Here is a 13,441-nt window from a genome sequence, read left to right as displayed (position 1 = left end):
AGTCATAAAGATGTGCAGACCATGACCAGTATACTGTATTTAAGTGTACACAATGACACAACATGGGCAGCAAATGCAGCTGTATTTGGTCCAAGCCATTTTTTCTTAGTCTCTTTAATGTGTGGATGGATTTATTTCAGTGTTTGGCACAGTTACTTTAGAAATGTTTATTAATTTTTTTTATTTGTCTCTGCTGACTCTGTTATCATGGTGCCAAAACCACCAGGAGCTGTTGATTTTCACTTTTTATTTCACTTAATAATAAAGCGTGCAAAACCATTCAGTATAATTCCAATCACCATTATTAACTTGTCTTCAAAGAATATAAAGCTATTCACAGTATTGAAAGATGTCCTTAGTAATGATGAACCCATAAAAAAAATTATCACCAGACAGTTTTATTAAGCTCTGCTGAGTGTTTTATCATCTTGCAGCTAATTATTTTGTGTTTACAGCCCACAGCTTAATTGCTGTAGTTTGCTGTTGCAACAGCAGGCATCAAGTGCACTCTACCTGCAGAAGTACAGAATGGCATAACTGCATAAGGTTACTTTCTAATCTGTTAACATTAAGGAATGTGAACACTGCCATGCCGGTTTTTCTGTATGTGAAGATGCAGCCTGGCATCTGACTGCTGAGAAAATAAAGGTAGCACACCATGTTCCTTCCTGCTCTGTGGTTTTATTGATCTGCACATACTGCATAGCATTTGGATCCCACATTAGTTTTACTGCACCTATCCAACATATTTTTGTGTTGTAAAGCTGTATGTGATTTTATCTTCATTCATTCACCTAATTTTCTTTCCTAACTGCACCCTGTTTAATGAAATCAGACTTCCATCATACAAGATTACAAGATCACTGGCCACAATAAAACCAAGACATGTCTTAACCACCAGAATACAAAGATGCCTCATCTGTTCTGAGATTTAAATAATTGGACTTGGAATGATAACTTGCATAATATTGTGTATAATAAGTTATTACAAGGAAAGACAAACACATTGCATATTTGCAAAGTCGGTCTTCATGTCGAAAGGAAAGACAGATGGTAAATCTGCTCCAAACACCTGGGAGAACTTCCCAGTTCTGTAAATTTAGATTATCTCTGTTTTATCTTTTTATGCAATCCCAGACAGACTCAATGATGTTGACATAAGGGCTCTGGGGGCCAAACCGTCTTCTGCATGACTCCTTGTTCTTTATGTCCATGAAGAAGCCTGAATGGTGCTGAGTTTTATATATAGGCTTATATATTAACGCACCGTGCCCCCATGTACCAGTAAACTACCCGAAAGAGCTGGCTACACGCCGTTCCTGCGGTAAGTACAGTAATGTAAGGGGGTTGTTGATGATATTTCGCTCCGCCCCTGCACCTCTTGATAGGCTCATCTGTCATGACGTCGCCCCAGCCCTCACTCCACTGGCCAATGCGTACAAAGCCATTTTTTGTACCTTAATCCACTGTATTCAGATCTGTGCCTTTGTGCATCATCACGTTGCGACCTTAATGGCCTCACAGCAGACTTAACATTTTGTGTTGGTACGGGAACAGGACAGTCCTCTTCACACTCATAGCTCGGCTCCAAATGTGTTCTGGACTGGCCGGTGTAGCAGTGGAGATGCTGAGCGGTGCTACCTGCAGGGCTAGGCCGAGGCTCTGCAGCCTCTTCCTGCCCCCAGTCACCAAAACAGCGCCGCCGATGTCAAGCACGGAGAGTCGGAGATTTCAGTCCACGTCCTCGATGCAAGGATTTTCAGAGTTGGCTAGAGAGCGGTCGAAGGCTGTTACGACGTTTTACAACCAGTCTGCAATTGACGCTTCCGCAGAAAAGGTAGGGACGTGACTTTTTACCGGCATTCTCGTCTGAAACTGCAGTCATACAGCTGTGGCAACGAGAGAGAAAGCTAGTTTTAGCACGAGCGTAACGTTACCGTTAGCTGTTAGCACAGTTTATGTTGTGTTCAGGGACACAAAGGGCCATCACTAGAGTTTATCTGGAAACAGCGGTCCACGTTAGGTGGCATTCAGAGCTAGCTAGCCAATTTAGCTTAGTGCTCGGGCCCTAGATAGTGGACTGAATATCGGCTTTTTTCTCCAGTTTGGCGAGATTTGTCACCTGGAGATGTAGAGTTAGACAAAAAGAAAACACTAGTTACATATTCATTTGTAATTTTATTACATTATTTAGGATATAAACTATGTGTAAGATTGTAATTTATATTTTGAATCATCTAAAGACGCCATTCCTATAACTCAAATGCTATGTGAGTTTCTCGTGAGGACGTGAATGCAGCATCACGGCTTTTCGTGAGGACAAAATGTTTACATTGGTATCATCCTGGCAGTCCTTTGTTTTTCTCTCACAGATGTGGAATAAACTCCTCAGTACAGAGCTGTTATTTGAACTAGCTACAACGTTAGTAGAGATGTCTGACGACAGTGTTAGGTTTCAGCAATGGAACTATCTTACTGCTTTTGCAGAAATATTTTATTAATACATTTTTAACTAAAAGTCTTGCAGTCAGTTCTTGCTGTAGTTAATTGAATTGAACCGGTCACATTCTTATTGACCTCTAATAAAGTGCAAAACAAATATGGGGTTATAAATGTACTGGCACTTAAGTAGGAAATGTCTAGTTTTACCCTCACTTCCTCCTTCGCTGACTGTGCCTTCCCTTTCCTCCCTCTTTTTTGGTCCAGCTATTTTTCCCAAGTCAGAAAAGTAATAAACTTATTACACTGTCCTACATAAATTTAAGATCACAAAACTGACTGATTATAGTCAGCTGCATACTTCTGCCTCTCTGTAATTGAGCAGTTCTTTTCACAGTGTTATAGCAGGATAAACACAGGTACAGCTTTCAAAATCAACAGTTCAGTCACATTTCCACCTGGTAACATGAAAGCTGATCCCAATGCAAACCAGACCAGACCAGACATGATCCAGTATTTCTGTCCAGCAACTTCTAATTATTTTTGGCTGCTATATACAATGATAGCAATACGTCTGTGAGAAGCTAATATTAGCAGATTTATTGACTGGCTAGGTATACTTAATAGTTTTTATGCTACTGAAATGTGCCTGTCAAGTACTGAAAGTTGGTTTCAAATAGGAAAATAATCTAATATGGCTGAAAATCTTTCTGGGTCCTGTGGTGTCATCTGACCTGTGTTCTGATTGTGAATGTGTATATGATTGAACATGTTAATGTCTCCTTAGGCCTCTATGCGACTGACCTTAGCGACCCTGCTTTATTCTGGGAAGTCTCCCGATGGACAGCACATCTTGGTAAATGTTTCAGCCACACTGAGGAGACTGCCGAGTGCATGTTTAATGCAAAGTCCTTTAATCTCTTTGCCTGTTTACTCACTTGTTTTCCATTGTTCTGTGTGTATGCGTGATCTCAGAGCAGTGCCAAGTACCTACACAAAGAGCTGCCTGTGCGAATCGCCCATCGCATCAAGGGCTTCCGTAGTTTGCCCTTCATCATTGGTTGCAATCCCACCATTCTGCAAGTGGTAAGGACACCCTTCTCACCCAACACTGCTCCCAGTTGCAGTCTGAAACTTTACATGAAGTGAGAGGGCATAAGCCCTGTAGCACATGCTATAATAAGAAAGTGACTGTTAGGACACTGCACAGGAGGATCTTGGCTGAACTTTGAACGACCTGAGGGAAATGCTGTCTTTTTTCTCTCTATTAAGATGCTGTCACACAGAAAGGGCTTACTGCTGCTACTTCCATTGTTCCTATTAGGAAGGGGTGGGTGTGGTGCAGGAGGTAGGGCACTAATGGCAGAGTCAGCTCCTTTGCACACACTGCTGTTCTAGGGCAAGCTGCCGAACCCAGGCAAACACCCTGCCACTGATGTGTGTAAATGACAAGCATAAAAATGTGAGCAGATGTAGGGCAGTCACTATGCACTGTTGTTTGTTGATGCATGTGGCTAAAATCCTATATAATAGTATACATAATTTCAGATATTGTAGTAAAAAGATTGTGGACACGGTTAATAACACGTGAATGTTTGTTTTTGTTGGCGTATAGCCCAACCTTACATCTGCCCTGAGGTGATGATGCTTGAATTCTTCAACTTGACACCGTGGTTTGCTTTGTAACAGTGGCAGCGTGAATTGCCCCCAGTCACACATGTTTACAACCAGTGAACAGTATATCAATGTCTTGGAGCAATATCGTCTTACTGAAGTCTGTATGTATAATACAGTATAACATGTTGACTGACAGCAAACGTAATCTCCAGTATTTGGGTTAAAATGACATGATGACAGTTGACTGAGTTTAAAGGTTTGGTTCACTGAAATCACAAAAGACATTTTTGCCCACCTCCACTGGGTTACCACAGTGGTATCATTGGACTGGATGCACGGAAACCTGCTTTCATTCACAGCTGAACCACTCATATGAAAACATTTGTGAAACTGTTCCTGCAAAAACAGTACTGTTGATGTTGAACAAACAAAATCCGCCTTTGTATGGGCACATAAACACACTTGGCTGTTATATTATATTTTATATATTTGTTGCATGCAGACACAAGCATTTCAGTCATATCAGACTCTTAAGTCAATGTGTCATGTTTTTTTATTTTCATTAAGAGGTTCTTATTTGTCTTTAGGGTTTCTGTGTGGGAACAGTGTGCTCTCACACAGTCTGTTTTTCCATCCCGACAGATTCACTGCGTCTGCAGGGGTTATTGCTGAACTTTCACCTAGATTCTTTCCTTTGTATCACGAAGCTTGTTAAGCCGATTGCATAAAGCGTAGCTCCTTTTGTATGATTCAAGTTGTTAGGTCAGGGTGGTTTAACTCTGTCAGTTCTTTTATCCAAAGGAACTAATACACATCCAGATCATGGATTAAAGCTTGATACCATCCAGTCATTTAAACTTTTTTTTTGTCACACTGATGCATGCTGGAATTGTTCTGTAGTGTAAACCACACGTGGACTTGTCAGTTGTGCTGTGGGCCCAGTCACAGGGCAGCACTTGGTGGTGTGATGCTTTCTGGTTGAATGGAAAATCACACAGAATCTAACTGCAGCCTCCGTCTATCTTCTGCTTTCTTACAGCACGAACTGTATATCAGAGCCTATCATATGGTCAGTGACTTTCCCCAGGTGAGTGTACATACACACACACACATACACACACACACCTTTAGTTGTGAGGACACTCATTGGCATAATTCATTCTCTAGTGCTTAACTTTATTCACCTTAACCATCACAGCTAAACTCCTGCCCCACCCTTTACCCTAGTTCTAACCTGAACCCTCAGTCCTAGCCTTAACCCTCAAACAGCACAAGATGTGACAACTGGCTAAAACATCCCCACAATATAGTTCAAGTTCTTCATTTAATAGGGAGTGGCTTTACTCATGGCCATAAACAGGAAACGTGAACATTTGCCGTCTACACTTTTGATTGGCTTGTTTGTTAAAGCTGCAGAACTGGTTTTTACTTTTTGCTTTTTTTTAAGTACTTAAAAGATTGAAGATTTTCAAAATTTTCTTTAAGGAGGAAGTAGAACTAGTCACAGTATCACAATATAAGATCATTTTGTTTTGATTATTTAGATTTTAATTCTTTGTAAAATAAATTGAGTTCCCAGTGCAGATGTCAGACATTTACTCCTCTGTTTGTGCAACTCAGACTTCTGTGCTCCATGACTGTTTTCATTGTGAGCCACTAAACCCTTAGATCAGCAAACCAGTCCACCCATCTGCTTAATAATTCTCAACAGTGTAATAAATACCAGTTACTGTCTGCTTATTTTTTCCTATACAGTGTTTACAATAACCTAATAAAAGGTTAAGCATAATCCTTAATAAATGATAATAATAATTAATATAAAATAATATATATATATATTGCTTTATGTCTGTGTTAATGATTGGTGACTGTAAACAGTCTAACAAACAATGTTTCATCAAAATGTAATTTAGTGTGCTGCTTAAGCATAATTTAATATTAACAATAGTTGTAATTCTGCCTTTTTTTAACCAACAAAAGCTTGTGTGCAGTCTTAGTTTTAAGGTTCATAGTAGATTCAGTTAAGCCAAACAGACACTGCACGACTTTCATTGATCGTATGTACGTTAACACATACTATACGTTTAAATCGGCCCGACCGCACGGCCAGAAACCGCAACTTCACTCCTCACATGTATGTTCATTTGTTGGTTGGCAGTGACAGTGAACAGCCTCCTGACCAGGCCAAATTGAGAGGGAGTGGAATTACCTGTGTTATAAAGGCTGACATGGTAGATTATTATACATATCTGGATTTTCATTAATTACTTCTACTTGCTTTAAGTACAGTTAAATGAGAATCTGGAGAAGATTAATGAATGAAAATAGTATTTTGTATTTAAAAAGAAGAAAAAAACCATTAGTGTTGTACTAATGCTTTTTTTAAATTAATTTAAGCAGGAGCAGAGAAACCAGAGGTGCTTCTGAAAATCAAATCAGCTTATAAAAACAGGGAATAAAGGCCTGACAGGGCTGATGCATGCTGCTTTGTTGACAGATCAAGGATCAGGACGTGGAGGCTCGTTTCTGTAAGCTGGTGCAGCAGCTGCTGGACGACCACAAAGATGTGGTCACCATGCTGGCCCAGGGCTTCAAGGAGTGTCGCAGACACATTGAGGTACGAACTGCCCTGTCAGGACAACACATGTCACTGCAGTGCTGATCCCATGTCGGAAATGATTCGACACTAATAATTATGGTAGCCTGTCAGGGTTATTTTATTTGTGACTTTTTTTTATTATAATCAGACCTTAATAATCAGAATGGCCTTAAACGGTTAGAAAGATCCTGTCAAGGGCCCAAATTAAAGGTCATAAAAAGTATTAAAAAAAAAAAGAATGGGTTGAATTATTGGATGTCTCATTCTCTGCACAAAAAGACCGGTTTACTTACTTACTGGTTTCCTAATCTGATCATAAAATCTGTAGGAGTGTGGTTAATGTTCCATATTATGGTTTTCTGCTAAATTATTGCCTAATGGCTTTGCCTGAGCTGTACCAGTGATGGAGCTGTGAAGCAGAAAACATTCTCCTACTATTGCAGGATGAGACAATCATCCGCAGCTTCCTGGATACAACACTGTGCTCTCGACTGGGAATCCGAATGCTGGCCACGCACCACCTCGCCCTGCACGAAGAAAATGTAATGTAACAAAATGTCTGCGTCTATGATTCCAATGAGTGTTAAACCTTTGAACTGTGTTGTTTGCCTAGACAATGATATATGGTGAGCCCAAGGGCGTGGTTGGTTGGGCAGCGGTTTTACACTGCCATGTTTTCCGTTGTCTTTGGCTCTCAGCCCCAAGGTCATTAGTTAAACTCAAGTTATAAATCTTCATAATCAAGTAGCAAATTTATTGTCTTATTAAAAAGAGGTCAGTAATTGCTCAAACAAGAGAAAATAGTGTGTTTCTTGGGGGCTACTCTTATGCCGTTTTCACACATGAACACCACGCAATGTCTGTGGAATTAGGTCCAGACTTTGCCCAGAGTTTCCCTTTCACACACGTAGCACACAACAGGACACCGTCCGTGTCGTATGTGTTCTCCATCCACCCCATCCATTATCTATACTGCTTATTCCTGAGTAGGGTCCTGGGGGCTGGAGCCAGTCCCAGCTGACATTGAGCGAGAGGCGGGGTCCACCCTGGACAGGTCGCCAGTATGTCACAGGGCCATAAGCGTTCGCGCCTAGTGGAAATACTTTGGTTTATGCAGAAGGGGGCCATCTGGGTAGAGTGCGCAGGAGGTGGGACATGATGTAGTCACATAGCCACTTTGTAATTTGGTCATAAACAACTGAAGACAACTTAAGTTTGTCTGACAAGTCTGGCGTCGGCTCTTAATGAGTTTCTGAATCTCGTTGTGTCCCCCAGTTACATATTTTTGTTGGCAACTTCATTGTAAATGACCATTGTTCATCATCATTGGATGTTTGTGTTCTTCCAGTTTAACACCAGTCACATGATAGAATGCCATCAACACGCCCACTAGCTTCGTGCAAATACTCTGGACGACTGTATTCTCACATGGGCTCACTGGGTCTTTAGGTGGGCTTGTACTAGGGAGTTGGCAGGGGAATCTCTGCTTAATCTGAAAAATTACAGTCATAATTACTTTAACCTTTAGAAGGTATTTTAAAAAAAATGAAGTTTCTTCTCCTTCATTTGAGAAAAACAGTTTTTAAATTATTTGTGTTTCTTTCAGCCTGATTTTGTTGGGATCATATGCAGACGACTCTCCCCCAAAAAGATCATAGAGAAGTGGGTGGACTTTGCCAGGTAAGTGCTCAGTCCCCGGGCTTTGTTTGTTTATCACCTTTAGATGACCTTGTGCTTTTGTGTGAGCACTGTGTTGACTGTGGGAAGTCAGAGTTCATCTGATAAACTCTCAGGAACGCAATGCCTGGTGCCGGGACTGAGATATGACCTATCATTCATGTTTGCTTTTTGGAATCTTATCGCATGACATTTTACTGAGTTCAGAGAAAGTTCACAAATAACATTCTCACTATGTGTGAACTAATAATCAGTGTATTGCTTGGAGATAATGTGTTTATCTGTCTTTATTGTATGGGGCAATGTACAACAGGTGAACACAATGATATTGTATGTTTACAGCTACAGTACAGTTGTATAAGTACATCTCTGACATCACCTAGCACCATTATCGGGTCAAATGTTTTTATTTGTCCATTACTTCGGGTTATGACTAAATACCCACAGAACTAATGGCAGTCCATCCGGCTCAGCTCCACTTTGTGTTTAGTGCTAATTCATAATTCATAAGTGCCTAAATGTCAGAAGTAAAACTGGCAAGCTGCATTTCAGTTCAGCTAGATACAGCATGCAGCACAACAGTGTATATTCAGTTATCAGCCTTGTTTGTAGAGAGAATTTCTTCTGTATGTCGGCCCTCATTCACCAACTGTTCTTGAGAACAAATTTCTTCGTAAAACCCACTTATGAAGTTTTTACAAAGATTCTGGCATTCACCAGTGTTTTCTTTTGTGGGATTTGTTCTTGGGTGAGAATTAAATCTAGGTACACTCATAGCGGGGCGTTAACTGTGCTAATTAGGAACCACTGGCACATGCTTTCAACTTACAAACACATGAGATCCATCAATATGAGAACATAGATGTGAACAGTTCTGCAGTTCAAGAACATGTTCATGAATCAGACATGGACCTTTCTTAGGACGTTTCTTAAAAACTACTTGGAAACAAATTTAAGAAAACACTTAGGAGGATGTTGGTGAATCAGGCCCAGTGTTATTTGCTTAGGCTGTTGTGTTAGCATGATAATAAATAAGAATTGATCTCTGCAGTATAAGGCTTGAACGACAGGCCAGTGTGGAACTTTTAATATTTTGTTTTTCAAATGTTCATGTGTTCCTCTGGTCCTCCAGACGTCTGTGTGAACACCAGTACGGTAACTCTCCCAGGGTGAGGATCAATGGACACGTAGCGGCTCGATTCCCTTTCATCCCTTTGCCGCTGGATTACATCCTGCCTGAGCTCCTCAAGAATGCCATGAGGTAACTTTACCACAAACACCTACTGTCCATACACAAAGTTTACAGATAAATTGGATTGGAAAGCAACATTTTCTCACTCTTCATTTTACCATTCGTGACATCTGTCCAATTCAGGGCCACTATGGAAAGCCATCTGGACACTCCATACAATGTGCCTGATGTGATTGTCACCATTGCCAATAACGACATTGATTTTGTCATCAGGTGAGTAGCTAAATTTCTGTTCTGCTGCTGCTGCTGCTGGTTTTATAAACAACAGCTGCAAGATTTCTTAATCAAGGCAAAATTGTGACAAGCATCATGATAATAAGTTTGTTGTTGGACTGGATTCAGGAGGACACGCTTTAAGTCCACTGTGGTGGTGGGCATTGTGACACTCAGAGCTTCCTTTTCTTTTTAGGATTTCAGACCGTGGTGGCGGCATCCCTCACAACATCATAAACAAGGTGATGGACTACCACTTCAGCACAGCTGAGGAGAGCGCACAGGACCCCCGCATGAGTAACCTCTTCAACACCATTACCAACAGTGGAAACCAGTCCAGCCCTATGCATGGGTAAGAATGTGAAAGTACAGAATGTGCTTTGTGCAGTATTAAGCAGAGGAAACCTGTACTGTGTGATGTGTAGTCACTGAAATTAAATGGTTTGTCAGTTGGCAATAAATTTTCAGCTATGCACACACAGTGTTATCTTGTAAACATTGTTGCCTAGCGAGTGTGTATTATGCACGTCTTTGAGATGTCTTGCAGTCATGCCTCACACCTTTATACTTGTCATTTCAAGGGTCTGGATAAAATCCAGGTGTGACTTACTACATCTAAATCTAGATTTGGCCACATTCATGGATATCTCTTTGGAAGCTCATTCATTTCTTGCATCTATCTTGGTTTTGCTGGGCTACACACAAGTCAGGGTCAGACCTGCTTCAGCTAAAGCTGGTGGTAATGCAACTAAACTGTTTAGTAAATGACAAAAACACCTGAGGTTTAGCTCTCTGGTCAACAACTGTGCTAATGAAAACACACAGATAACTTGCCAGTCTGCAGAATGCTCCTCTCACTCTTCTGTACAGATTATCAGTGGCTACAGTGATAAGGCATCAGATAAGTTGATTTAATGAGACAAGGCGTACGACAGCTCATTTCAGTGCCACTTCAGCTGCTGCCCACATGAGTCGTTGTTCCCTTATGTTTCCAGTGCTTCTTGGTTAGATTTACATTAGGCTTTTATCTTATCACATAGATGGTAGATACCAATTTACAGGTAGAGGTCAATATAGAGGGAGCAGATTTAGAGGAGGAAGTGCTGGGAAGGCTGGGAATGGAAGAGACACGATACTATTGATGTGGGAGCTGCCCACATTACTCTATTGATATTTTGTGTTTGCACAACTGTAATATTCACTGTGCTAAGTGTAGCACTAATTAGCTGTGAAGGAAGGAACAAAATCTTTTTTGTGAAATTGGTATTTTGTGCAGAATTCTGTGCACTTAAATAGTCTTTCCCTGCAGAATCCTCTTATAGTAAAAGGCCACCAAAGATAAATGTGTTTAGCACAGCAGTGTTTGTTCTGAAAATTAGTTAATGTGAATGAATTGCATAGCATTTGGTGCAAAAGTTAGATTTTGATAAGTGTTTAGTAGTTTTGTGTGTAGTGCTTCACTTCCAGGATGTGTGTGGTGTTTTGCTCTTTGGGTGTGTATTTCTGTGAACCATGTTAAGTGTTTTGACACAATGAGTCCTGTTGTCAAAACTGTGTGTTGGCACAGTCAAAGAAGGGTGGGTGGAGTGCAGTACTGGGTTTGTCAAATCATGATATGCATGAGTCCTTGCCAACAGGAGGCCTGACAGGAGCTTTGTGATATCTACCTGTACCGTAGGTGGCCTTTCTCTGTTTTGCAGAGGACCTGTTTTCCACTTCAGCTACACTTATGTTTGTGCTAACTTTGCAGCACAGATAACTTGACTGCTTCACTGTTATGTTAAAGCTGCAGTCTGTGTCTTTATGTCCTTTAGGTTTGGCTTCGGCTTGCCCACATCTAGGGCCTACGCTGAGTACCTGGGTGGCTCTCTGTCCATACAGTCTATGCAGGGCATTGGCACCGACATCTACCTGCGCCTGCGCCACATTGACGGCAAAGGAGAGAGCTTCAGAGTGTAAAGCTCCCAATAAGTCATCCTAGGAATTGGGCCATGCAGGAGTGCGGAGAGTTTCTGTCATGGACTAATGGACTTTGGTCCACAAAGTGATGACCTGTGCATTATGTTGTGATAATGCTCCTAATTTCACCCACTAACAACTTGTTCGTTGTTTCTGTTTCACCCCAGACTAATTATAAGCTATGTTAGCTGATGATTTCAGTTGTTTTCCTTTGTGTTTTGTACCCTGTGGCTTGTTGTCTTGAAGTTGTGAGGGATCGTACGAGCTCTTTGAATGTTTAGGTTATTGGGACAAACTGCATGATTGTGAACATTGATGTTAATGTGGAAGGAAGGAAAAGAAGTTAACTGTCACATCACCTCAAAACAGGAACAGATGTTTTGATGGATTTACATTTGAAATGAAATGTTTGAGACACTCCAGCAACCCTGTCAACATCTCCTCAAAATGTGCAATGAGTGACTTGCAGGTTCCATGATGATCGGTGCAACCACAGTTTGAACAGCCAGATGCTTCCAGCATGTTATCAGCTGTTGTATCACAGTCCAAGGTCTACAAGGGAAAATGGCTTATGCTGGGGGCAGCAATGCAGAGGTTTAACTTTAGTGGGCTCATATTAAAGCTTGGTAGCATGCGCTGTAAACCTTAACCTTTGGCAACCCTTAGAAGAAACTGCCAAAACACCCGAAGCTCTTTTACAGATGTCTGTTACGAGAACACACGATGAGATGAATTGGCAGCATTTCTGTGGAAGGAAGCTAGCCGGGATGGTTGCTTGCTTTACTGTGTGATGCTCATCCTTCACCTGCATGCTGACTTTAACTTTGTTTTCTCTTTGTTGCCTTTATTGGTTCACACAGGTGCACACCTGTTGGTTGGTTTCATTAGTTCAGAGGCTTTTGCACATATAGATAGATTTCCTCTTGTAACGCTTACCACTTACACTAATCATAGATTTTGGCTTTATTGTAGCAGAGTAACAATTTACCAGAGAAGTATTGTCTTTTTTTTCTGGTCTTATTTGACTTAAATTTTTTGTTTTTGTTTTTGTTTTTCCCAGAAAGTGCTCCAGTTGTATTTCAAGCTGTCTTTGTGTTTTGAATAAGTTTTGTAAAAGATTAAATGTCAGAATAGGTCAGCATCCTGCACTGCTAACTATGGGAACTCATCGGCTAAGGTTGCTAATAATTGTTTAGGTTTTTGCTCCAGATTACAACTGAACTGTGCCATTACCACATGTAGTGTTTTTTATATTCCATTGTGTGATTGGTTGTCCCTCTTTTCTTACAATTTAGAAATGTTAAGTTCCCTAACAATTTGCTACACTCACTGTGCTTCAAATGTTGTACAACATTCGAAGGCAAATGTCTTATACATTTCAAATGGCCATAGGTGAAGATAGAGGGCAAAAGCCTGCCTTCATAGCCTCCCTCTGGCTGTCGCTCGCTCTGTCTTGGCGTCTTTGTCGTATCAGTGCTATTCATTATACGAATGAGGATAATGTGTCACACTTTAGGACAGTCTCTCCTCATTCATGGTGTTGCACTTGGTTGCCTATATGAAAATTTACAGAAGTAGTTTTGTAAAGAATAAAAACTGAAAAGCTCTCAAGAGGAACATTTCAACCCTACTTGCTCTTACACCTTCAAATTTGGCTGAAGTCTGGGTAAAGTGAGCGAGCATCT

At 40.8% G+C, this 13,441-nt stretch overlaps 1 protein-coding gene across 1 annotated transcript; it reads left to right on the top strand.

Moving 5' to 3' along the window:
• The first annotated feature begins 6 nt into the window (after positions 1-6).
• bckdk (branched chain ketoacid dehydrogenase kinase) lies at positions 7-12,986 on the top strand. Its single transcript, XM_020598493.1, has 11 exons — positions 7-1,837; positions 3,227-3,295; positions 3,415-3,525; positions 5,096-5,143; positions 6,554-6,673; positions 7,099-7,197; positions 8,262-8,335; positions 9,465-9,593; positions 9,708-9,797; positions 9,994-10,149; positions 11,612-12,986. The coding sequence occupies exons 1-11, from the start codon at positions 1,592-1,594 to the stop codon at positions 11,754-11,756; spliced, it is 1,287 nt and encodes a 428-aa protein (XP_020454149.1). The 5' UTR covers positions 7-1,591; the 3' UTR covers positions 11,757-12,986.
• The last annotated feature ends 455 nt before the right edge of the window (positions 12,987-13,441 follow it).

The sequence above is a fragment of the Monopterus albus genome, unplaced genomic scaffold, assembly GCF_001952655.1.
Source record: "Monopterus albus unplaced genomic scaffold, M_albus_1.0 scaffold38.1, whole genome shotgun sequence".
NCBI classification, from domain to species: Eukaryota; Metazoa; Chordata; class Actinopteri; order Synbranchiformes; family Synbranchidae; genus Monopterus; species Monopterus albus.
Note: the sequence above shows the minus strand (reverse complement) of the source record. Positions and strands in the feature narration are given on the sequence as shown.